General features: G+C 32.2%; 1 protein-coding gene across 3 annotated transcripts in view; it reads right to left on the bottom strand.

Moving 5' to 3' along the window:
* The window catches only part of LOC145265623 (uncharacterized), a 45,005-nt gene that overhangs the window by 18,581 nt on the left and 1,000 nt on the right, over positions 1-25,424 (bottom strand). For 2 of the 3 annotated variants that reach the window (XM_080121657.1, XM_080121658.1), the window contains exons 2-8: positions 22,270-22,470; positions 17,241-17,447; positions 12,905-13,111; positions 11,855-11,942; positions 9,963-10,464; positions 6,630-6,914; positions 1,471-1,571 (exon numbers count right to left, since the gene is read on the bottom strand). In XM_080121657.1, the coding sequence (XP_079977783.1) occupies positions 1,471-1,571; positions 6,630-6,914; positions 9,963-10,464; positions 11,855-11,942; positions 12,905-13,111; positions 17,241-17,430 (1,373 nt within the window). In that variant the 5' untranslated portion in view covers positions 17,431-17,447; positions 22,270-22,470. Of the gene's footprint in view, positions 1-1,470; positions 1,572-6,629; positions 6,915-9,962; positions 10,465-11,854; positions 11,943-12,904; positions 13,112-17,240; positions 17,448-21,053; positions 21,272-22,269; positions 22,471-25,424 lie in introns of all 3 variants that reach the window. The other variant, XM_080121659.1, reaches the window with a different exon arrangement.

Here is a 25,424-nt window from a genome sequence, read left to right as displayed (position 1 = left end):
TAGGTCAAAGTATTACTGTGCCTTGTTTAGAGTGAAAATACCAATAAAAAAGCAAAAATAAAAATGAAAAACAAAATCAATTTGCCTAAAATTAACAACATTTCTAACTGTATATGCTGTTGATTAAGTTTGACAAGATATACCTGATGAAGGCTAGAGATTCTTAAAAAAATTCAGAGTGTAAGAATTAAAACAGAAAATCTTTCTTCAATCTATACATGCATCAAATGTGGAGAGAGGTGGTATACTAAGCCTTAAAAAAATAAATAAATCAAAATAGCAGTGAGTGCCAGTGCGACTGGAAAAAAAAAGAAAGCCGCAGTAGGCAGGCTCGAACCTGTAATACAAAAGAGGAAAAGGAGGTTAAAAAAGCTAACACGCTAGCTATAATGCCACAGCAAGTTATGAAATGTTTTTAAAACGTATATTGAGATTGCTAGGCTTGCAAAAATGTTGATGCAAAGTGACACCTCCTTGCAAAACACGGCCCAGTTAACCAGCACAGAATGAATCTTTTTAGATAATTTTTAAAATATTTTTCATTCGAGAGATTGATCTTTCTAATGATACCAATTTTGTCTCAGCGCGATATGTCTATGAAAAGATTTGGCAGGCATACAAACACACACGCATACACAAACTAACACACATTACATTTTCCCTTTTATATAATAGACCAGCGGATCAAAACAATGTCCTCATAAAATTTGATTTTCTTAGTTAACTATGTTATGGAGAGGTGTCCGAGAAATCAAAGAACACAATAAGTCAATCCCAGGAAAGATGACCTGTAATAGTGTATGGAGGTGTGTCCAGGCAATCAAAAGAACACAATGAGAAATCCCTGGATTTAAAATGACCTATGTCCATGATGCCTGGGAATGCGTCAATATTATGTCAATCGGCTAGGAAAGCTAATCGATATTAAATGGGTTAGACCAAAACCAGTACAAAGTACAATAAACAAAAGCTGGTGAAAATAAGGTAAACAGGTCAATCAACAGGAACTATGACCCAAAGAGTTGCAAAACAATAAACAAGCTGGCGAGAAAAAGGTTAACAGTGATATAAATAAAAGAGCAGAGAGAAAACAGAGGCAAAGAGACACAAAGCGAATATACAGGTTGACACAGAATTCTGCGACCCAACTTCTCCACTAACCTTCACTGCGCTATGATGATAGTTATCACTGTTATTTTAAAGTGTAAAGTGCAAACAAATCTGTATTAAAAACATAAAAGCGTCTCATATTCATTTTAAAACAAAATAACTTTTCATTTATACAACAAAGAGAACTTGACGATCACAGCCCATTCATATATGTAACACCAAAAAAACTACTTGATCAATTTACATGATTTTTGTAACATGACATCTATATTCTGTGTCAGGTACATACATCATAAAGATTTTTCTGTATTTTTTATTTTTTTTTATTTAGGTTGAACACTGGACTTGCACAAAACTTACTTGTAAGAACGTTCAATGGCTTCAATCTCTTCAGAGCTTCTTTTTTTTACGCTTTCGATTAAGATTTGAAGCTGCTCTTTTTCTATCTGCAAGCGATTAATCTGAAAGAGAAAATTAAATAATCGAAAATTAAATCATTAAACCAATGATGATGATGATGATGATGACGGCAATTTCTCAGCATGTTTATAAAGATGGCGACTATATTTTCTTACCGTCTAGTTTTTATCTTTTACATTTTACATGTATGACAAAACTACAGGGTGGAACGATAATAGTGTCGCCCTAAAGAAAACAACACCACAGTTTTATTTTAAAACTTTTATTGAAAAGATCAATTCAGATAATTTGATTATGTAGTAGAGCTGACATGTATTCAATGTAGCCACCGTCAGCCTCAACCACTGCCTCAATAGGGTCCAGAACTGGGAGCATGCCTTTTCCACAAGCGGCAGCAGGAGCTTGGTAAATACTCAGCGACGATCAGGCTGGCTTTGGTGTGGTGGGAGGTCATGTTGGTGATGTTCTCGATGTATGACCAAACAAAGTAGTCCAATGGTTCAGGTCGGGGGAGGAGGAGGTGACATAAGGGTAAAAAGTCGTAGCACTCCTTCTGAATCCAAGCCTGGGTCTCTTTGGATTTGTGGGCTGGCGCCAGGTCCTGCTGCCACACTCACGGTCTGCCAGCAGCCACCTGATTGCATCAGGGAATCACCACACTCTTCAGCACATCCAGGGACACTTTGGTGTTGACTTTCAAGCCGACTCTGAAGATGTAAGATGGCATGATGTGGCGCTCACTTGAAACCACACCTAAGACCATAACTGTGGCTGTAAACTTTTTTTTCATTACCCTGGGCATGTTCCAGTTATTTGTGGCAAAGTGACGCATTTTGAAGGTGCTGGCAATGGTCCTGTTGTCATAACTTGGATCGGTAGAGAGCATGAGTTGTACACCAGCACATCTCCTTGAACATTGTGTCACTTTCAGATATGATAGAAGGCTCTTATCGCTCTTGGGATCTGTACACCACTGGCAAAATAGTAGATGGTCTGCAACAAAAAACGAAAACTGGTTTTTATCAAACAGAAATGGAATCATGTCATCTTTTCTTGAGCGGCAATGGAAGTTTTGTTTATTTTTAGGTAAAGAAAGGAAATGTATTTTTACAGTGGTTTTAGCTAGATGAGTAAATGTTTTACAGAGGTGAGGGGGGGACCATAGATTTAAGCTCAGTCGAGGACAAACGATTATTTATTTTTACTTTTGTTCACTCTCAAACTCTAAAGAGATGAGCAAGATGTCAGTTTTCAGTCCGTTGCAAAGATCGCTGGAAGAATGGTTGGATCATTCTACCGCACCAGTAGATATCTCACTGTTGATGCAATCCTCTATCTGTATAAAAGCCAGGTACACTCTAAAATGGAATACTGCTGTCAAATCTGGGTAGGAGCTGCTCGGCATGCCCTATCCAGCCCTGATAGAGTTCAAAACTAGCTTCGAAACCTAGTAGGTGATGCCCTTTTCTCTTCCTTGCAGCGTCTTTCCCATAGAAGAGACGTTGCGAGCCTGCCTTTACTCTATTGTTATTTTCATGGCAAGTGCTCGACTGAACTCTAATCTATGGTCCCTCCCTTGCCGAACTTTCACAAAAAAAAACACTCGACTAGTTGCAGCCACTATATATGATTTCTCCCACTCTTTATCTGTGCCTAAATCTAAACACAGATTCCATGAACAAAACCTTTTTCCCAGAACTGCCTGCCTGTGGAACACTGTTCCACTGGCCTGCTTTCCGGTTGAATATAACATGATAGATTTCAAGACCAATGTAAACAAGTTCTTATTGAGTCGTCCCCATAAAAAATCAAATTTTATCCAATTTACACTATTGATGCTTACTACATTCATTAATCCTTACATTCATTAATCCTTATCTTTGAGAGGCCTTCGGACCCTGATAAGTGGTAACTCTCAAGTAAAAAAAAAAAAAAAACTTCTGCATGTCGATACGGTCATGGAAGCAGGAAGTATGAGGGAAGACGCTATTAGAGTGGAAGGCGTTCCTGCATCTAGGGATCTCTACAGTGAAGGGCGTGGGATTTTGTTACTAAACAGGTTTGTCGGTGATATTTACTTTGAAAGGGCACAAGTGGTTTGAGTTCATCAGAGCACAGTTCATCACTTGTAAAACAGGGATGCAACATTGCGGTGATGGGACCAGGGTTGGAGCTTGGTTTATAGTTCAAAATCTGTTAGATTTGAGACTCATTTTTTTTTTGGACCCTCTTTAAAGAGGAGAGACTAGTGATGTATGCACCAGCCAAGATCATTAAATCGATGATGATGGTGATGATGCTGACAGTTTCTCAGCATATTTATAAAGATGGCGACTATATTTTTACTGTCTAGTTTTCATTTTTGGTATTTCACACGACGATCAAAATTCAAGACCAGACTATACATGTACGTAAAATAAAGAAGACTTTTATTAATTGATGGTGTTTTTTGATTGCTCACTGGTGAAAACCAACACGTGTACAAGTGTGTGTTTGGTGAAAAGACTATGTTTCTATTGTTTATTTGTTTAACTTTTGCATACCTCAATTTCATAAACTTCCTCACTACACTCCCTCCTTGATCTCATCATGCATCAACTCTTTCTCTCCACAACTTAACAATAAACAAATTCGCCATTATAATGAACTAGTGGGGGGGGGGGCACCCGGTTTTGCCCGGTCATAAAATACGTTTAAATATGATATTTTAGTTTGTCCAAATTTCGTATATATTATTATAGCATCATGATTTCAAAAGTAAAAAAAAAAAAAAAAGTATTGGGTGCCATCAGCTAGAATCGAAACCAAAACCATAGCATTCAAAGCTGGTGACGTTACCATTGTAGTAATGTGACACGCATCTGAACTGATTAAAAATTAAAAATAAACTAAGATGAATGTACAAAATGTATAACGATTTTTTCAATTTTGACTCATTTTGCACCGCTTAAAAACTATTCTAACTGACTAAAGACCCATAAAAGAACAGTCCGTAAAAAATCCAATCATTTGAGGCTCCTAATACTGTTCTGCGTCTTTTAGTTTCGGAGTTTTTGTAAAAAATATATATTACCACTTATCAAGGCCCATAGGCCACTCGAGGATGAGAGTTGAAAAGTGCACAGTAGTCAAATTCGGGAAAGAGGATGGAACCGCTTTAACGGGAGGACGAGTTATTCAGCGACTCCAACCCATTTTGTTATATATATATACATATATACTTTGTAAAAAATATATATTAACACTTATCAAGGCCCATAGGCCACTCGAGGATAAGAGTTGAAAAGTTTGAAAATATGGAGAGAGACAGACATGGCTTTTATATATGAGATTTTTTTAAGTTGTTTGCAAAATACTTTATTACGAGAATGTTACACAAATAATTTTGCTGGTTATAGTCAGCTAGTTTACTTTTTAACTTCCAGTGTAGTACTACCGGAATCGGGAAACATATCAGGTCCATCTTTGCCCTTTCATTTTTTTTAAAGGCAAATCGGTTCTTTCATTTATTTTTTTTTCACAATAAAAAAATTGTACTTTGGAGATCTATGGTAAATAGAAAGGAGTCCATATGAATTTTAAGGAGTCCATATGAATTCTAAGGAGTCCATATGAATTTTAAGGAGTCTATATGCATTGTAAGGAGTACAGATAAATTGCAAAGAGTCAATATGAATTGTAAATGGTCGATATAGATTATCTCCCTTGTACATGTCCTCTTTTTTATGTTTTTCCAATTTTCTTTTTTTTTTTTTTTTTTTTTTTTTACACAGTGATCACCACTTATCAAGGCCCGGAAGCCACTCAGGGATAAGGGTTATTGCAAGTACATTACGTTAGTGAGGAGATTTGCTGAAATGTTTACTTAAGGGGGCGGTTCATTAGGAATTTGTTAACGTTGGACTTGAACACATCCAAGTTGTAGTCCGGAGGGAAGCAGGCAGATGGAATAATCATTAAAAAGTTTTTTGGTCTTATTTTAATTAAGAATTATTGAAATTAGTTTTTATTTTTATTTTCTTAAGAATTATTGAAAACACTTTTTAAAATATTTTAAAACTATTTTCGGAATATTATGTATTGGATAAATATTTTTACATAGTGTTTGAAATTTTGTTATTTTTTAACTCAATAATTTCATTTTGATTTCAATAATTTTATTTTTATACTTTCATAAGCATATATTTATTATCTAAATTCAAATAAAATACTTTTATTTTTAAAATCTAAAAAAAAACTTTTATTTTATAATTTCATAAACATATATCTTATAAAATTTCAAATAAAATAAAAACTTGTACATGATTATTAATTGTTATTTTTATCTTTTTATAATTTTGTTAAATTTTATTGTATATTTTTCTATGTTTTTTTCTTATATTTTGTTTCAATAAATCGCTTCACAATATAAATACTGAAGAACAATAAAAATGAAGGAACTGATTTTCCTTGTCACCACTTCCGGTAGTGTTACGCCAGAAATACATAAGCTGACTACAACCCAATTTTGGATCAACAGGAGGCGCTGTTTTACAATTTGTCATTGTTCTGAAGGAGACAACTCTCTTTGGTACTTGTACAGTTTAATCAAGACATTAAAAACTGTAAATATCGAAAAGAAAGTTTATATTGTATGTATCTGTTTTGGACTGAAGATCTCCGAAAAAAAATTTCATTTAATTTGATTGAGTAGTTTTTTTTTACAGCAGAAAAATACGTTTTTATGAGAGCGCATTGAAGTCAGCCATGATGGAGATAACTATGTAAAGCGCCGACACTCCCTCCCCATCTTTATTACTAGCTTTTCTTTCTAAAAATCGAACCTTTTGCTCGGTATCATAACAAATTGTTTTTTCGCTCTAAAAGAAAAAAAACAAAAAAACTGATGAAATTAAGTGAAATTTTTTTTGGAGACTTTGTTCCATCACGGATATGTACAATATAACCTTTTTTTCGATATTTTCATTGTTTTATGTCTTGATGAAACGGTACAAGTACTATCTCTTTTACTAGGAACTAATTTGTCTTGTCACTGCTTCCGGTAGCAGTTATGCCGGAAGTTAGGAAGTACGTTAGCTGACTATAACCATTTTGCTTACCTTAATCTCAGCATCTGTAAGTTTTTCAAAAGATGAGGAAGACATGTTGGCATCGGCTGAAAATGGACGTAAGTTCATATGACTTTTAGCCGAGTCAGTAGGGTTAGATAGATAATGATGCTGAGGCCGCAGGCTAGGAACAAGCTGACTTCCAAGGGAGGGCATTAAATTTACAGATTCTAATTGTTGAAGTAACGCCGCTTCTTCATCATTAAGAGGGGAGGTTTCTTTTTTATGGGTGTCGGGCAACATAATCGACTCTGGCTTCTTTCCAACTAGTGGTTCCTGCAAGACAGAATGATGTAACGTCTATTTAGACATATCAATCTTTTTAATATAAAACAAACATAAAACCTATTTTAAATGTTTTATTTTATTTATTTGAAGACTGTTATCCTCATCTTTATAGTTGTTGTTGTTTCACCACATTTCGGCCAACTCATCCTCTGGCCTTCTTCAGGTGATTAACTGCAACGGAATAGGAATGCTGAGTCTTGTAACTGTATCCTTAGCAACTACTGCCGTCCCTAGTTGTTGTTGTCTCATCACGTTTTTAGCAAATTTTTCGATATTTGTCGTCTGAAAGATCGAACTTCAAAACGATACTGATCTTGTGAAAATCCGTTGACTCTGTCGAAAGTTTTAGGCAGACATGCAAACATACATATACACATTTATATATTGGTAGCTCAAATTTTCGACCCAAACCGATTAAAAAGTTTGCCCTATCTCTGAATACCTTTGATGTAAAATTTCAAATGTTTAGACCAGAAATTGTCTGAGTAATTTGGTTGAGATCGCAGAGGTCAAATATTTTTTAACTTTGACCCCTATTATGACCTCTTAACATTTATTGTTTTGGGCTCAAATCAAGTTATTAAGTTATATCCATGTCCAAGGAATCTATATCTAAAATTTCAAATGTTTATACCGAAAATTGGCGGAGGAGTTTGGTAGAGTTCTCAAAGGTCAAATCATTGAACTCTGACCTCTTAACAGCCAAATTTCTGGCCGAAAATGGATTACAAAGATTTTCCCAAATCTCCATACCCTGTATATCAAATTTTGAGTTTGTAGACTGAACATTGACAGAGTTATTGCATAGGGAAATGTACACAGACAGACAGACACTTTCACTTATATATATATATATATATATATATGTATTCCACGAATTTCAGTGTCGACATGTTCACTATTTTGAGCAGGTCGCACTCTCCATATCATTTAAAAATTCTAGAGACTATTTATATTAAGTCGATGAAACCTTCTCTTTGCAAGCAAAAAGAAAATCTTCTTGGACTTAATTTGGTCTCTATGTAATTTTGTTTCCCCTGTTTATTTTTGATATTTGTTTTTCTCCTTCCCTTGCCATATTCATGACTTTATTTATTTATTTTTTTTAATCGTATTGTCCTCATTTGGCTCTGTTGAGTGAGGATCGAAACCGGGTTAGCTGGCCTTTATTTTCATTTTTTATTTTTTAAATAATCATTATGTATATTGTTCTATATGTAGCCATCATATATATATATATATATATATATATATATATATATATATATGAGAGAGAGAGAGAGAGAGATAGAGAGAGAGAGAGAGAGAGAGAGAGAGAGGCTTGCATATAAAATGGTGATAAATGAAACATTTAGGGAATAGAAGGGTCACCAAGTAGTAAGTGCTAATTTTTAAAATATGCTTTAGCAAAGGAATAAAATGAAGTATATATATATATATATATATATATATATATATATATATATATATATATATATATATATATATAAATGGAAACTAAAATATTGAGCAAATGTAAATGCTACCTAGAACATAAACAGAGTTTTGTAAAAGAGAAATTAGAAAAATACGAAATTTTATAACAAAACATTTTTATACAAGAGATAAAAATATCAAAGTTATTTTTCAATCATCTATACAAACATGTGTCTGGTGAAGAAAGTTGGGTTAGCAGTCGGAAGTCAAAATGTTCATAGTGTAAATAAAGGAAATCGCTCCAGACAAGGCATGACACTACTTAATGTAAGGAACTAACAAGAACAAAAGATGGAACTCTTGTGGAATGGCAACGTTTATTTAGCTATTCACTTTCCTGGGAGGTGGTTAGATTGACGTGGTCCGCCTGAATGACTGGCTAGAAGCCCTCATTTATTCTTTGAGGTTGATTAAAGGAGCAAATTTAATCTAATAAGAGCGGCTTTAGAATAACTTGAAGGATGACTACATGAAGTGATTTCTGCCATTCTATGACCGAGCAACACTGAAGTTGATGCTTATTGTGATTATTCAAGCTAAAAATGTCAGCTAAAATATGTTTAGAATAATCAAAATATTTAGACATTTATTTACATTTAACAATTACCAGGAATGTGAACGTAAAACTGTCATCATAACAATTTAGTTGACAACTTAGAAATAATGACATGTAAAAACATCAGGTAATTATCTTAGTGATGTAAACTAATGACGCCATTTAGAAATGGAGATACATGGAAATTAGTTAGTGTTTAGAGTTTGAAGGAGATAGACAGAGAGTCAAAGTACCTAGGGGAACGAGGGGTCCAATGCCTATCAAATGTAAGAATCTAGGATCAGCTTTGCAGCTTTCCAAAAGAGGAAAAAACATTTTGGAATAAAAATTGCTGAAAATAAAACTTGAGACTTTGTCGTTTTTGAGGAGAATTTCTGTAATGAACAAACAAAACGCAAGGTGATATACAAAAACTTATTTATTACCATACGCACACACGTGCGGTTTACTACTACTATAAAGATGGCATCTTTGACTGCATGTGTGGAAAAACCCGGATGTTATTTTGTTTTACTGCAGTTCAAGGGATATCACTCTGTCCAAACATGTTTCACCTACTTTACAATTTCCACTGCAGTTTTTCCTCCAAAACAAGGGCAAAGATGGACCCAATATGTTTCCCGATTGGCCAAATGTTGAAACCCCAAATAAGTGTTATTCGTCCTTTGCATTGTGAACGTATTTATGTATATTATTGTTCCATTATGAACTGTATTTAAATGTACATATGCACACAATGAACTTTAGATAGACAGTCATAGGACACGTATATACACTCACATACAATCATACACCAGACGATAGTAGAAACTCATAAATATATACAACCCTGCTATACACAACACTAGGAAGATCAATTGATGCGATTCCTGAGGTACTTTAGAATATAAAGGTGAACGGGGGGGGGGGGGGGCGTATAATGAAGTTTACATAAAATCTCACATGATCAACTTGATACTCCTTGCACCTAAACAGACACCAAATGTTCATTATAAGATACTTACTTTTGGCACATCTTTTTTCAGGTTGATTTCTTTTGTGTGTGTGATTCCTGATTTTAAAGGATTTTTTTCCGATGATTTCTTGGCCACAGGTAATTGTGGCTGTGGCTTCGTATTTTCAGCAGCAGGGGGAGCCGATGTGGAAGGCTTTACTTCATCCTCAGTTCGAGATCCTCCCCTAATTTGTTCAGTGTTGAAAGAAATGGCTGGTGTGGGATCGAGGTCAAGTCCTTCTTCTAAATTAAATGAAACAGATTTCTTTTTTGATTTTGTTCCAAACCAATCGCTGTCATCATAATCGGCATCATCTTTGCCGTCGAGAACTTTTGAAGATTCAGATTTTTCAGCAGATTTGTTTCCGGAAGTAGAAGATATCTTTAGCCAATCTAGGCTATCATTGTCATCGTCGTCATCGTCAAAGCTATTTTTTGGTGATGGAATTCTTCTCTGCCGTGTTGAAACTGTCGCAGACCTTCTGCTGGACTTTTCATCTTTGCCTTCCGGTCTGCAAAGTGAATAAAATGAAATCACAAATTTTATTATTTTTTTAATATAATATGCTATAATATAGAGGAAACGTTTTTTTATTACAAACCAGCAGGGTTATCTGGCGTTGCCTGGGGCAAAAGTATAGCATATTTCTATTAAAACTTCTATCTATTTCTCACCTCCCCTCCCTCTCCCCATCCCCTATTTCTTCTTCAACCAGCCCATTCCTCTCTGAATATACGCACACTGTTACGTGTTTGAGTGTGGGAGTATTAAACATGCAGGATATATTAAAAAAAAAAACTAAAACTCGAAGTTTAAAAAAAAAAAATGAAAAAGTATTTATTGTATACAAGAACAAAGAAACACAAAAATATTTACAAATCATCTAAGGAAGACAAGCAAGTTCTTAATTCAATTTAGTTTATATTAAGAAGAAAGACCGAAATTATTGAGAATTAATTAAAATATTTATTTGGCCAGAGAGAAGGTCAGAAAATCTATATTATGATCAAATGTCCAGTTTTTCTTTGAGGGTTGCTTATAATTGATTCTCTTTATAAAATTCCTTTCGGCCAGATTTGGATCCCAGGAAATACAGTCTAAAAACTTGAATTTTTACAAGGGAATATTTTACATTACACCGGCCAAGGGAGATAATAAAATCTCAGCAAATCATTTCTTCTTAAAAAAACAAAAAACAGGCTTATTATCATCTGGAGATATAGCTCAGTGGTAGAGTATTCGACTACAAATCGAATGATCCCATGTTCAAGTCCGGGTGTACGCCACCATTTTATTTGAATTTTTTCTTATTAATGAGTTCAATTTATTATAAAAGAGATACCATTTAAAATCGCCGCAAATCATTTCTTTGCTTGCATATTTTAAAACTAAACATTAATCAGAAGTGACTTTTCCAGGGCATTCATAGTCAAGTCCAAATATTAGCTGATGTGATATTGTAAACAAACACAGATGAAATTTGATGAATAACATTTTATTTATTTATTTTTTTTTTGCAAATTAGTCCACTGGGTAACGTATTCCTTGTAATATATAATATTCAATAGAGGATTTAATACATTTTAATACATACGAAATCTGTATAAATTAAAATATTATGTTTAAGCATATTGTACAACTGGGCAACGCTGTGCCGCCAACTAATAGTTAGGTAAAAGTTAACTAAAAACTAGACTAGTTCTACTTAGACAACATTTTTTCAATTATGACTGAAAAATAAAAATCTGTTTAGGTAGTTTGTATATTTGTCTCAATCCAGAGTGTCCCTTTTTGGAGAAGCTGGATTTTCTCCACATCAAAAATCGCACTTTGTGTCTAAATCTGCCCTCATGGGGAGGCAAGTAAATAGAGAATATTAATTAAGTCTTGAAATCACTTACTTGCTGCTGGGAGTCGACGTTACACTGAAGGAAGGCATATAAGACCCAAATAAAATGTCATCAACCTCTTTTTCATTGTCGGCAGATTCTAAAGAAAGGAAAATAATTTTGAATTAAAGTGAATTTAAAAAAAAACAAACAAAAAAACAAATCTACATTGTATTAACGTGTAATGCATAAAATAACAAGAAACGAAATATCAACAATCAATGATAATGGTGGACGTTAAAAAAGTCCCTTTAATTTGGTTTAACATCTGTTTTACATGCTGGTATGTACTGGATAGCTCCTTTGAAATTGATTTTAAACTTGTATGGTTGCGAGATGTATTAGATGAGATAAAGTCAAAATGACATGATCTTGGTCACAGACCAACAAAGTCTTGTATTCTCTTCTCTATACTGTCCAGATTTGATCTTCCTCTGAAGTCATCAGATCTACACCTGTCTTTATATAACTTACATTATATATTCATCATATCACGACAAAAGCTCACCATGTAATTTTAAAATGGACTAAAATCCACCATATAATTTAAAATGGACAAAAGTCTACTATATAATTTTAAAACAAATGCTCACCATATAATTTTAAAACAGACAAACACTCACCATATAATTTTAAAACAGACAAACACTCACCATATAATTTTAAAACAAACAAAAGCCCTAAAAGTTCTAAAGTTACACTCTTCAAGAGGTTATAGGTTCAATCCTTAATAGAGGCAACACTAAAAATACAATACATGTTACTCTCGGTCAATTAAATAAAAGCTCCGCTCAAAATTCCGTGCAGATTCCAGAATTCGACAAGAGAAGAACAGTAGTTCAAAGAATCCAAATAATACAATCTTTTTTTTATTTAACGTTTTCTTTTTTTTTAATAATTTAATAATGATTTTTCTTAACAGCAATGTTTTATTTAATTCTTAAGCAGTTTTTCATATCATTTCTCACCATGCAACACATATCCTCAACCCTCATTGACCAGATTTTATTCCCATACATCATCACACTGCACACTCATGCCTGAGATAAAAACTGAGCTTACCAGTTTTACCCGTCAATAATTTTTCTGCTTGTGACGTCTCAGTTTTGTTAAATTCTAGCGGGGGTGGAGATGATTTACCCAAAAGGTTATCCATCAGTGCCGAACGGGATGAACGTGACGTTTCATTCGGTTTTTCTTTCAACCCCAAACCATCTAAGATATCATCATCATCCGAAATCAGATCGTCCATTTTCAGTTTTGCAGGTTCTAATGTAAACGACACAAATTTATTTTGGTAACAAAAAAATATTAAATTAAATAGCGAAAAATTATAATACAAATGACACAAATTTATTTTAATAACAAAAACAATTAAATTAAATAGCGAAAAATTATAATACAAATGACACAAATTTATTTTAATAACAAAAAAATTAAATAACGAAAAATTATAATGCAAACACAAATTTATTTTAATAACAAAAAAAATTAAATTAAATAGCGAAAAATTATAATACAAATGACACAAATTTATTTTAATAACAAAAAAATTAAATAACGAAAAATTATAATGCAAACACAAATTTATTTTAATAACAAAAAAAATTAAATTAAATAGCGAAAAATTATAATACAAATGACACAAATTTATTTTAATAACAAAAAAAAATTAAATAGCGAAAAATTATAATGCAAACGACACAAATTTATTTTAATTTGTCATGCCTTAATTTGTCCTGCCTTGATTTGTCCTGCCTTAATTTGTCATGCCTTAATTTGTTCTGCCTTAATTTGTCCTGCCTTAATTTGTTCTGCCTTAATTTGTCATGCCTTAATTTGTTCTGCCTTAATTTGTTCTGCCTTAATTTTTCCTGCCTTAATTTGTCCTGCCTTAATTTGTTCTGCCTTAATTTGTCATACCTTAATTTGTTCTGCCTTAATTTGTCCTGCCTTAATTTGTTCTGCCTTAATTTGTCATGCCTTAATTTGTCATGCCTTAATTTGTTCTGCCTTAATTTTTCATGCCTTAATTTGTCATGCCTTAATTTGTCATGCCTTAATTTGTTCTGCCTTAATTTGTCATGCCTTAATTTGTCCTGCCTTAATTTGTTCTGCCTTAATTTGTCATGCCTTAATTTGTCATGCCTTAATTTGTCCTGCCTTAATTTGTCATGCCTTAATTTGTCATGCCTTAATTTGTTCTGCCTTAATTTTTCATGCCTAAATTCAACAATGACTTATCTTAATATCATAATTATGAAATCTTGAAAATTTCAAAATTTCATAATTTCATAATTTCAAAATTTCATAATTTCATAATTTCAAAATTTCATAATTTCTTAATTTCATAATTTCATAATTTCATAATTTCAAAATTTCATAATTTCAAAATTTAATAATTTCAAAATTTCATAATTTCATAATTTCAAAATTTTATAATTTCAAAATTTCATAATTTCAAAATTTCAAAATTTCATAATTTCAAAATTTCAAAATTTCATAATTTCAAAATTTCATAATTTCATAATTTCATAATTATGCTGAGGATAACAGAGAATGGGTTTGCCTTTCTAATAATAATTTCATTTTTGATTAAATCGATTTTAAAATCAGACTTTAGTCTGCAAAACAAGCAACAGCATCAATTTTGTTACACATTTCTGAATGGCCCATTGTCTCGTATCGACATTCACGTCAAGATGTCAGTGTTGGAAATCCTAAAAAAAAAACATGTATTCTACCTTAACCCTAATTCCAGGTGCATTTCACTAAACAATATGATTATGTTCGTACGCATTCTATCACTTTTCACATTAAAAAAAAAAAATGAGATTATCCGATTGCTGATTCATCTTATGTCAGTAACGAAAGCTTAAAAATGTCATCATTATGCCAAGCATAACAGAAAACGGGTCTGCCTTTTTAAAGCATAATGAAATACGCCATCCAGTTTAGAAATCAAATTTCTAGAATTGTATCTTAGTTTCGGGTCAAACAGCTGAGAGCTGATTACTAAATTCAATAACCCAATAAAAAAACAAAAACAAAAGAAAAACGTCAAAGGCCCAAATAAAAATATGCATACATTTACACACATGCAATAACACACATCATAAACCCTTGACCAAACATATATATGTACAAACGCAGGCATAACATAAATAAGTACAAACGCAGGCATAACCACATACATAAATACAATAAAGACAACACATCACAATAAGTGCTGAGTATGAGAAGGAGAGGACATCTATACAGGGTGGAACGCTAAAGTTGTCACCTACAGCTTTATTTTTTAAATTTTATTGAAAAAATCAATTCAGATAACTTGATTATGTAGCAGAGTTGACATCTATTCAATGTAGCTGCCTTCAGCCTCAATCACCACCTCAATATTTGTCTGGAACTAGGAGCCTTTTCCACAAGCGTCGACGAGAGCTTGGTAAATACTCGGCAGATGGTGGTGATCAGGCCGGCTTTGGTGTTGTGGGAGGTCATGTTGGTGATGTTCTCAACGTATGACTAAACAAAGTAGTTCAGTGGGTTCAAGTCAGGGGAGGAGGGAGCCAGTGAGAGAAGGGTACAAACTCGTAGCACTCCTTCTGAAGCCAAGCCGGGGTCTCTTTGGACTTGTGGGCCAGCGCCGAGTTCTACTGCCACACTCAGGGTCTGCCAGCAGCCATCTGATTGCACCAAGGGATCACCACACTCTTCAGCACATACAGATACACTTTGGTGTTGACTTTCAAGCCGACTTCAAAGATGTGAGGTGGCATGATGTGGCCCTCACTTGAAACCACACAAAAGACCATAACCGTGGCCGGAAACTTTGTTTTCATCATCCTGGGCACGTCCCTGTTATTCATGGCAATCCAGCAATGCATTTTGAGGGTGCTGGCAATGGTCCCGTTATCATAACTTGGATCGGTAGAGAGCATGAGTTGTACAGCGGCACATCTCCGATTTTGCTCGTTGAACATTGTGTCACTTTCAGACATGATAGAAGGCTCCTATCGCTGTTGGGATTTGTACACAACTGGCCAACTAGTAGATGGTATGCAACAAAAAAAGAAAACTGGTTTTCATCAAATGGAAATGGAATCATGTCTTTTCTATGGCGACAATTTTATCATTCCACCCTGTATATTAATACCATTATAAATTATTTGATCGGAGATCCTATTTATTAAAAAGGAGGATAGTGTGATAACATACTACAAACATTAAATTAGTATATAGATACACTAATTTAATGTTTGTAGTATGTTATCACTTTCTATCCTTTTTTTTAATAAATAGGATCTCCCGATCACTGTAGATGCAATGTAAAAAATAAAAATGATGTCGCTTTGGAGTCATATATGAAACTAAACTATATCTTCTTGGTCTTCTAGCTAGGATCCAAGAGTAGTATCTGTTCTGTCTAAAGATAGTATAAAAAAAAAAATGTCACTTTTGGGCCGTATATGAAACATGGGCGTCTATACAGTGGAAATATGTCACAGACTCCTATAAGGATATTAGAAATAAACCAGATTATTTATTACAGTTTACAGTTTTTTTTTGTTTTTTTTTTACACAGTGATCACCACTTATCAAGGCCCGGAAGCCAGTCAGGGATAAGGGTTATTGCAAGTACATTACGTTAGTGTGGAGATTTGATGAAGTGTTTACTTAAGGGGGCGGTTCATTAGGAATTAGTTAACGTTGGACTTGAAGACATCCAAATTGTAGTCCGGAGGGAAGCAGGCAGACGGAACAGAGTTCCACAGGCATGCAGTTCTAAGAAAGAAGCTTTGTTCATGGAATCCGCATTTTGATTTAAGCACAGATATAGAGTGGGGGAAATTTTTTACAGTGGATTCAGCTAGACGGGTGTTTTTCGTGAAAGATTGGCGAGGGGGGACCAGAGATTGGAGTTCAGACGAGCACCTGCCATGAAAATAACGATAAAACAAGGATAGGCTCGCAACGTCTCTTCTGTGAGAGAGAGGTTACAGGGTAGAGAAAAGGGCATCCCCCACTAAGCCACGAAGTCTATTTTGTACTCTGTCAAGGCAGGATAGCCTGTTTTTAGCAGCTCCTGCCCAGATATGGCAACAGTATTCCATCCTTGGACATACTTGGCTTTTATATAGATAGAGAATTGCATCAGTAGTGAGTTTTAATAAAAGGGCTACAATAATATCGCATCCACAGAATGCCCGGCAGCAATATATTACACATGAAAGATGCTGTTGTGGAATTTCTACAGGTCCCGCTAGTATTTATAATAGTAGGCACTTTTAATTGCTAAATGAAGAGTTGTGAAAGAAAAAAAACGGAAACTACTCTCGATCAAACCAGAGGTGGGAGAAGAGATCAGTTACGATGGAATTTAGAAAGTTGAACTTACCAGTTTTATTTGTTAATAATTTCCCCACTTTTGATGTCTCTGTTTTGTTAAATTCTAGTGGGGGTGGAGATGATTTACCCAGGAGGTTATCCATCAGTGCCGAACGGGATGAACGCGACGTTTCACTCGTCTTTTCTTTCAACCCCAAACCATCTAAGATATCATCGTCGTCCGAAATCAGATCGTCCATTTTCAGTATTGCAGGTCCTAATGCAAATGACACAAATTTATTTTAATAAAAAAAAAAATTGAGTGTGTTTTACAATCCACAGAGATTCGAAAAATATACAGTGTCTCAAGTTATGCGAGAACAAGAAAAATGTCCATGAATCGCCTCCTAAAATTCAAGGTTTTGAAAATGAATTAAAACGAAAAAATTATGTTAAATACTGTTAGTAACCAACCCAATATGTCATGGTAACATATATTGGGTGGATTTCTAACAGTATTTTTTGGTTTTAATTTTTATGTTTTACAAACCAATTAAATTTTTTTGAGTCTCTGTGGATTGTAAAACAAACCCAAAAAATTTAATTAAATAGCGAAAAATTATAATGCAAAGGACACAAATTTATTTTAATAGCAAAAAAATATTGAATAGAGAAAAATTACAAAATATTTAAAATTTCAAATTTCTAGAAGTCAGCAATGACTTTTAGGTTTAAATTCAATTTTCTTTTTCTTTAAATCAATTTTAAAATCAGATTTTAGCACGCAGAACGCAAGTATCTGCATCAGTATTGTTACACGTACCTGTGTGGTACATTGTTCCATGTTGACTGTGGCTGCCGCCAGATTTATCTTTTCTTAGGATAGATGGGTTTTGGTATTCTGGTCTTTTAATGCCGAATATCAAAGCTTAATAGACCCTAGCTAAATCCATCACCATAAAATAGGTCCTTAAGATGAGGTAAAAAAAGGATAGGGAAAATATCGTTCTAGTTATAGTAATATCGCAAAAGTGGTACAAATATATTTTAAATAAAATAAATAATTATTCATTTGTGCTATATATAGCTTAGAAAGCAAAATAAGATAGGTATTCCTACATCCGGGTCGTGATTCGGTCAATGCCCCAGGCGAAGTGATATCGCAGAAAGGATGCCAAGCCTTTCTGAAATTAGACCCTAGAGAGAACAGGTCAATTCGCTTTGTCGTCCATCCATCGTTCGGTCAGTTCAAATGTAGTAGCAGTTATTTATTTTTTCTTTAGCCCCTAAAAGTGCCAACGAGGTAAGAATCCAAAATCTTGACTTATTTTATTGGTCATGATTCACATATTAGGTAGTATGTAGCCTTGTTTTTAATAAGAATATATTCAGTATTTCTTATATATTATACGTTCGGCAGTTACATTTCTCATTCCACGTGAAAGTCTTGAAAAAAAAACTTTTTTGTATCGCATGTGTCTGATGTCGCTGTCATGTCCATCTCCTTTTCTTTGTATTTTATTTGTTTTTATTTTTGTAAAATGTATCATTTTGTACATTTTGTATTGCATTTATGTCGATTGCTTTTATTTATTTGTATTGCAGTTTTCACAGCTGCATATGTGCAAGAATAAAGTTATTCTAACCATAATCAAGGCAGTTTTCAGTTCTCTCACGCATGTCAGGAGGCTAAAGGAACCACATTGACAATGTTAAAAATCCTAAAAAACATGTCCCTTTCCTAAACTATAATTTATAATTGGATTATTTACTGACTATAAAAAATAAACATTTACGATTTTCAAAAGGAAACATTTTTTTTTCTTTTAAAGTTGAACACACATATATATTTGGGTTTGTATTACTGTACGCATAGATTCGAAAAAGTTGTCAAAAAACAAATATATAACAAATAAATGCTATCAAAGGCAATATAAGTCACTTTTCTACCTAACTGGATATATTTTTTGTGTTTTTATTCAGTGTAACATGTTTATTTAGCTCGAAAAACATACAGTGTTTACTGATGTATTGGAAAATTCAAAATGGCGGCCGACTCTCTCTCGGAGAGGGTAAGTTTGGGAAAAGGTATTATAAATAATAAACTAGACAAAATACTGTTAGAAATTCGCTCAATATATGTTACTGTAACATACGTTGACATATATTCAGTTGTTTTTTAATAGTATTTTGTCTAGTTTATTATTTATAACATCTTTTCCCAAACTTACCGTGTTAAAGAGACAGTCGACCGCCATTTTGAATTTTCCAATACATCGGTAAACACTGTATGGTTTTCGAGCTGAATAAAAATGTTACATTGAATAAAAACACAAAAAATATATCCAGTTAGGTAGAAAAGTAACTTATCTTGCCTTTGATAACATTTATTTGTTATATATTTGTTTTTTGACAACTTTTTCGAATCTATGTGTACAGTAATACAAACCCATATATTTTTTAAATATTCCCTTAAAGTTCGACTTTTAGGCTTAAATTTAATTCAAATTTTAATTAAAACGATTTTCAAATTAGATTGAGTGTTACATTGTCTCTGACAATTTTAAATACATTTCAAAAAGTGACATTTGTTTTATCGATTTGAAAAATATTTTTTCAAATAAATATGTTTATTTAATTTTATGAATTTTTACTATATATGTTTCAAATAAATGTTTATCAAATTTTATGAATTTTTACTATAAACTTTTTAAAACATAAATTTATTTACTTTTATGAATTTTTCACGTCATTTTTTTTAATAAATATATTTTTTTACTCTTATGAGTTTTTATTATACAATTTTTTAAAATTAAATAAGTTTATTTAATTTTATGAATTTTATTACATATATTTTTTTTCAAATAAATAAGTTTATTTAATTTTATGAATTTTTATTATATTTTCTTTATAAGTAAATATGTCTATTTAATTTTATGAATTTTTACTGCATAATTTTAAAAAAATTTAAAAAGTTTAATTAGTTTTATGATTTTTTACTATATCATTTTTTCAAAATAAATAAGTTTATTTACTTTTGTGAATTTTAGTAAAAATTCACAAAAGTAACATATTTATTTAAGTAAACTTATTTATTTAAAAAAAAAATATGTCTATTTAATTTTATGAATTTTTACTATAAATTTTTTTTAAATAAGTAAATTTATTTACTTTAATGAATCTTTTTCATACAATTTTTTCAAATAAATATGTTTTCCCATATAATTTTTTAAATAAATAAGTTCATTTACTTTAATGAATTTTTCTCATATATCTTTTTAAAGATAAATATGTTTATTTACATATTTTTTTTTTTAAATACGTTTACTTCAGGCACATTTTCACAGAAATAATAAACATTAAATTATTATGAATGTTTTTTTTTGGCAAGGATTTCTAAATTGATTAATTATGTAAAAAAACATCTAGGAAAAAAGAATACATAAATAAACATATTAATTTAAAAAAAACAGTTTTTTGCTAACAATTCAAAGACATAATATTTATTGTTTTAAAAAGAATTAAAAAGCTACAATTTTTAAATAAATAAATAAATAAAGAGCTATATTATTCGTTTTACTTATTTAAAGAGGGGTGTAGGGGGCTCTGGGTAGGGGTAGTACAATTGGCAGCTTGGTATGCTGTGTCATACTTGTTAGGACAGATGAGCCTCACTGGACCTCATCCATCTCCTAAACTCTAATGTGCTAACTCCAAGCATCACACCCCGGTACACCGCTTCAGCTGGTGAGCTAAACCACATGAGGGGGTGGTGTTTACACCGCACCACTAATCTAGGTGGAGGAACTGCTGCAAATAGTTAACGGTTAGAGGCTGGAGGATATTAACAATCCAATGGCCAATGTAGGGGAAGTCAACCTACCAAATCAGGAGTTGAGCTCTGAAAGCGGATCAGTTGTGCTGTCCTAACTGACTCTGGCAACTCCTGCAACCAAACATACTGCTCTGTTTTCCTCTGGAATATACTGGCGATGTCGAGAGGGGGGGGGGGCTCTTCAGTACTGTGCAGATTAGAACCTGCATACACTTTGCCAAGGCCTGCACCCTGGAGAACAACTTTCAGGTGCAATTCTCCATCATCTATTGAGGACATCAACAAGACAAGATATTTAAAGAATATTTAGCTGAGAATAACAATTATCTTTATGATAAAATAGAGTAATTTTTTTCTTAACTTTAACAGGTATTTTTATATATACAATTTCATTGATTAGCTAAATTAAACATGATGGGTATATATAAAAAAATATATTTTATATATATTTTTTATATATAAAAATATATATAAAAACACCCTGTAACATAAACTGAATGCATTTTAGCCTGACGATTCCCTAGAGGGATGAAAAGAGGAAGCCTCTGTGAAAATATATATATATATATATATATATATAAAATATGCTATTTTTTTTGTTAACGATATTAGCAGTTTTGAGACGCTGGTTTTTTGTATTTAATTTAATGAGTGAGTTATGTCCCTTGTCCTTTCATATATTATTCCCCCCCCCCCTTTTTTTGGCAGGGCATATTTTTTATTTATTTTTACTTTTTATTTATTTTTAAAATATTTTTATGTTTACGTAATATAAATAAAATTACAAAGATGAAAATAAAAATTATCTTAAAATTAGAATCTATCAAAATAATAAATAACTAAATCATACTAGATAGAGCAATTAAAGAAGTAGAAAAAATAAATTGTAATTTTATTCAATTTTATTTTTCATCAACTTTTCATATTTATGTCAATGTGTGTATGTTCCCTATAGAAAAAAGGTTAGAGAATCTACATAAAAACTTATTGTATTTATATATAAAATTTCCATCATCTAATATATTATAATTGTACTAACGAGTGGGTACTTATCAAGGCCCAAAGGCCACTCAAGGATAACCAACATGGAAAATAACTTACTTAAAATTCAAGAATAGAATAGTAGTTGTCTACCCTATGTTTAAAAATGCATAAACAAATAAAAATTAAAACGATTTCACTACATACTAGGCAATGACAGGTCAGGCTAGCTAGTATGCAATTAAAATAAAAAAAAGATAACAAAAGAGGCCATTGAACTTACTGTTTTTACTTGTCGATAATTCCTTCCACTTGCGATGTTTCTGTTTTATTAAATGGAAGTTGGGATGATTTCCCAAAAATGCTATCCATCAGTGCTGAATGGGACGGATGTGATGGTTCATTTGACTTTTCTTTAAATCGTTAACAATCTAGACGTCATCGTCATCCAAAATCAGATCATTCATTTTCAGCTTTGCAGATCCTGATGACTCAAATTTATTTTAATAACAAAAAGAAAAAATTAAATTAAATAGAAAAAAATTATGATGCAAACCACACAAATTTATTTTAATAACAAAAATAAAATTAAATAGTGAAAAATTATAAAATTACTTAAAATTTTCAATTTCTAGGAATCAGCAATAACGTTTAGACTTGAATTAAATTAAAAAAAATTTTTTTAAATCAATTTAAAAATCAGATTTTAGTCTGCGAAAATTCATATTGACATTCATGTCAAGATGTCAATGTTGAAAATCCTAAAAAGAAAACATGTATTAGAGTTAAGTTTTATTTTATTTATTTATTTTTTTTTACAAAGTATTTTATACACTATGCGATGAATCCTTGTGGATTACTGAAGTCTTCTACCCAGTCATTGCTGACGAAATTAGAACATGTTACCCCCGCGGATTAAATAAAGAGTTCCTTTCAAAATTCGGTGCAAATGCCCTGTAACATTACCCAACACCTTGTAGCCTCAGTCGCAAAGTAGACAAAGAATAGGAAAGAACTTCAACTCAATTTTTGTTGTAACAACAACATTTATTTCCTCATTCTCCCGCCATGTGTGACTTCTTGTTTCAACTGTAACATCTCCTGTGATTGTCTCTAACATGATCTCAGACATCATCCACATTTCTAACGTGATCATTTTCTATAACGTACCCTTTCTCCTTTTTTAAAGTCTTTTATTTTGTACCGGTGACATCATTTTGCATACATTTGCATACTCGCCTCCGCGCTCTGTTACATTCCAAGTTCGACAGAAAGATTTCCAAGTTTGGCAAGATACACCTGGAGAAAGTCGGTTACATCGATCAAAATGTTGTAAAACATACTACTCATAATGAGAACAGTAGTCCGTAGAATCCAAATAATACGAATAACCGATCCTCATCTAAAAAATTCAGAAACATAAATTCATTTTAATAATAAAAAGACAAAAACAAGATTTTTAAATTCAATGAATTGCCAAGTATCGGGTAGTTCTATTGTATAATGAGTAGGGCTATGACAACAGCATATTCTTTTCATTGTCATGACTCTCAAATATATATCCGACACAGACGCAGTTAATCAACCGAGAACCACATCACTCTATATAAAAGCATATAAGATAAAATAGATACACACTCGAGAGTCAAAACAATGAAAAGAATATGCTGTTGTCCTAGCCCTAATGATACAAAAGATGGGAACGAAATCTCGTGGATAACATCATGGTGAGAGTTGGCTGATAACAGTTATCCTTTTTTTGTTCAGTCGACGTTGAATAACATGAGCGAATGTAAAGAGTGCTTGCTTTGCCTCCATTGAAATGAACGTCTCATTTTCTGCTTAGATGATTCCTGACATTTTATTGCTACAACAAAAACGCATCATTCTGTTTCAACAATTTTCAAATCATTTTTGTGCACATATTGAGAATGATGTGGGAAAGACCCTTGGTTTTGATACGGTTCTAGAACTGATTTTCAATCCAGACTTTAACAGTCCATACCAAAATTTCAGCCAGATCACCCCAGTGATTTCTGAGAAAATCAGAAATAACAGACAAAGAGAAATATGATATTGATGTGTGTGTAGGTAAATATATATTGTTGGGGTGACACACCTACAGGTTCTGATGATGGACCAGTCCTGACGTCATTTGCAGTAAGCAGGTTCTGCTTTCCAGTCAGTTTGGACAGTTGAGTTCTCACTCATCTAAACATACTTGTCTGTATTTCTGTTAAGATATTATTCATATCAACATTTACACCACAATATATATATATATATATATATATATATATATATAGATAGATAGATAGATAGATAGATAGATATAATTTTGTTTCCTTTCTGAATAATAAATAAAACCCATGTACTAACAATATATATAGACAAATAGATAGATATAGATTCTTATTATTTGGTATATATATATATATATATATATATATATTTATTTGTATGCATGTATACATATATAAACAAATGTTTTCTTTTTTTTTTAATTTAAATTTGTATAACTAAATAGTTATGGGTGCTTGTTCATAGCTGTGATCGATACTTCACAGGGAACACGAATCCTGCGTAAACGTTTTTTTTTTTTTATGACTGCTCCCTGAAAGCGCATACACAAAAGATTTTCATTGATTTATTTAATCCCCAAAACTTTTTTAAATTACTATTGAGGACAAAAAAAGGGGGGGGGGGCAAAAAGCATTATCTGAATATGTATGAAAAAATAAATGTAACAAAAAATTAGTCCTCACGCGAAAGGGCAGGACACAAAATGTTTTAAATAATAATAATAGGATAACAATAACAAAGACTTTCGCTGGCGAGGACTACTATTGACCGTAACCAGTTATACAGTCCTTTTGAAATTTTCATCTCTATTTTTCTCGTTATGTACTGAATATTTGTTAATGAAACCTCTATGAAATATGTTCCTTATTAAATTTTAAAGACTTTCTATTCTGAAAGAATTTTAAAAAATTTAATCTAAAAAAGTTATTTTTAAGTTTTTGTTTAAAAAAATTCAGATTTTCTCATTATTCAGACCTGTATTACAAAGAGGGGGTTGCAAAAAATGAGTTGTGGTGTGAGGAGAAATACAAACTGAAACAGAGAGAATATTCAGACCTGTAATAATAAAAAGAGGGGGTTGCAAAAAATGAGTTGTGGTGTGAGGAGAAATACGAACTGAAATAGAGAGAAGGAGAGTTTTAAAATATAATCTTAAAAAAATAAGATACAAGTTAAAAAAGCATTTCATCCAAAGCATGAAAATTGTTAAACAAAATGTTTTTGTTATAGGCTTTAAAAATAGAGGTACAAGATTCAATTTGAAATTTATTTATCTTCAAAGTGCACTTTTATAAATTTTACAAAGTAAGGTATAAAAATTTAATTTAAATCGAATCAAAAAATTACCTTGGATTT

Source organism: Euprymna scolopes, chromosome 40 (genome assembly GCF_053919585.1).
Source record: "Euprymna scolopes isolate OS-2025 chromosome 40, ASM5391958v1, whole genome shotgun sequence".
Lineage (NCBI taxonomy): Eukaryota > Metazoa > Mollusca > Cephalopoda > Sepiida > Sepiolidae > Euprymna > Euprymna scolopes.
Note: the sequence above shows the minus strand (reverse complement) of the source record. Positions and strands in the feature narration are given on the sequence as shown.